The following is a 1,274-nucleotide window of genomic DNA, read 5'->3' on the forward strand; positions in this document are numbered from 1 at the left end:
TCTCTCTGTTCTCTGCCTGTCTCTCTGTTCTCTGCCTGTCTCTCTGTTCTCTGCCTATCTCTCTGTTCTCTGCCTATCTCTCTGTTCTCCGCCTGTCTCTCCGCTCTCCGCCTGTCTCTTTGCCTGTCTCTCTGTTCTCCGCCTGTCTCTCTGTTCTCCGCCTGTCTCTCTGTTCTCTGCCTGTCTCTCTGTTCTCCGCCTGTCTCTTCGCCTGTCTCTCTGTTCTCTGCCTGTCTCTCTGTTCTCTGCCTGTCTCTCTGTTCTCCGCCTGTCTCCCTGTTCTCCGCCTGTCTCTCTGTTCTCCGCCTGTCTCTCTGTTCTCCGCCTGTCTCCGACCAGCCAGTGGAATCCCTCGCCCCTGCCACCAGGTTTACATTCGGGCCTTGAAGCTGTTTGATGAGAAGAACAACATGGGAATGTAAAAAGTCAATTCATTAAGAACCCATTTTTAACCCACAGTGGAGCTTCCTGCAGGTCTGATTGGGATGTTTTGTTGATCCAGGTTCTCAGAGGAGGAGGTGAACAATCTCATTAGGTTCCATAATCTCCACGGGAACAACTGGAAGCTGATTGCAGAGCTGATGGACCGCAGCATCCATTCGCTGCAGAAACGCTTCGACACAATCGGTAGGAGAGGAGCTCTGTAAGTCTGGTGGCAGTCCGGAACGGTTCATGTGACCCTGGTTTATGTCCAGGTGGCAGTCATGGTGCCTGGAGTGCTGATGAAGAGAAGCGGCTGAAGCGGGCCGTCCAGCAGTACCTGGAGACCCAGAGTAACACCGATGGTTCCGGTGTGACCCGAGACCAGCTTTACAAACAACTTCCATGGAGAGAAATCAGCAAGAAGGTCCAGACTCGGTCCTGGGTTCAGTGTCGCCACAAATGGTCAGTTTCTCTATGAGCAAGTTCTGGTTTGGGTCGTGGTTCTGTCCTTCGTGCAGGTAAAGTTGGGCCAGTGATCCGATCTGATTGTTTGCACAGCTGAAGCCTGAGTCTTCAGTTCCTGGGAAAGGATAGTTTAGTACTCTTACGTACGTTCTTTTTTTAATTTCTTGTTTCTCTGTTTAATCTACCGTAACCTTTGTTAGGCCAGTAGGGGATGATAATATCCACCCTAGTATTGACCACCAAAGGAGAGGTGGACCAGTCTGAGCAGTCCCAGGCCAGTTAGACTACATAAATAGTGGTAACTCTAGTCATCATGGACCTAGTTACCCCAGCTGCTCAGAACCCTCACCCCCCTGGGGGTAAGACCACTGAGCACCGAGTAGAAC

General features: G+C 51.3%; 1 protein-coding gene across 1 annotated transcript in view; it reads left to right on the forward strand.

Annotated features, from left to right (window-relative positions):
- Window positions 1-1,274, forward strand: part of ttf1 (transcription termination factor, RNA polymerase I) — a 15,279-nt gene that overhangs the window by 7,893 nt on the left and 6,112 nt on the right. The window contains exons 4-6 of the mRNA XM_015402564.1: window positions 191-418; window positions 503-627; window positions 696-885. Coding sequence (XP_015258050.1) covers window positions 191-418; window positions 503-627; window positions 696-885 — 543 coding nt within the window. The remainder of the gene's footprint in view (window positions 1-190; window positions 419-502; window positions 628-695; window positions 886-1,274) is intronic.

This window comes from Cyprinodon variegatus, unplaced genomic scaffold (assembly GCF_000732505.1).
Source record: "Cyprinodon variegatus isolate N-32 unplaced genomic scaffold, C_variegatus-1.0 Scaffold1367, whole genome shotgun sequence".
NCBI lineage: Eukaryota > Metazoa > Chordata > Actinopteri > Cyprinodontiformes > Cyprinodontidae > Cyprinodon > Cyprinodon variegatus.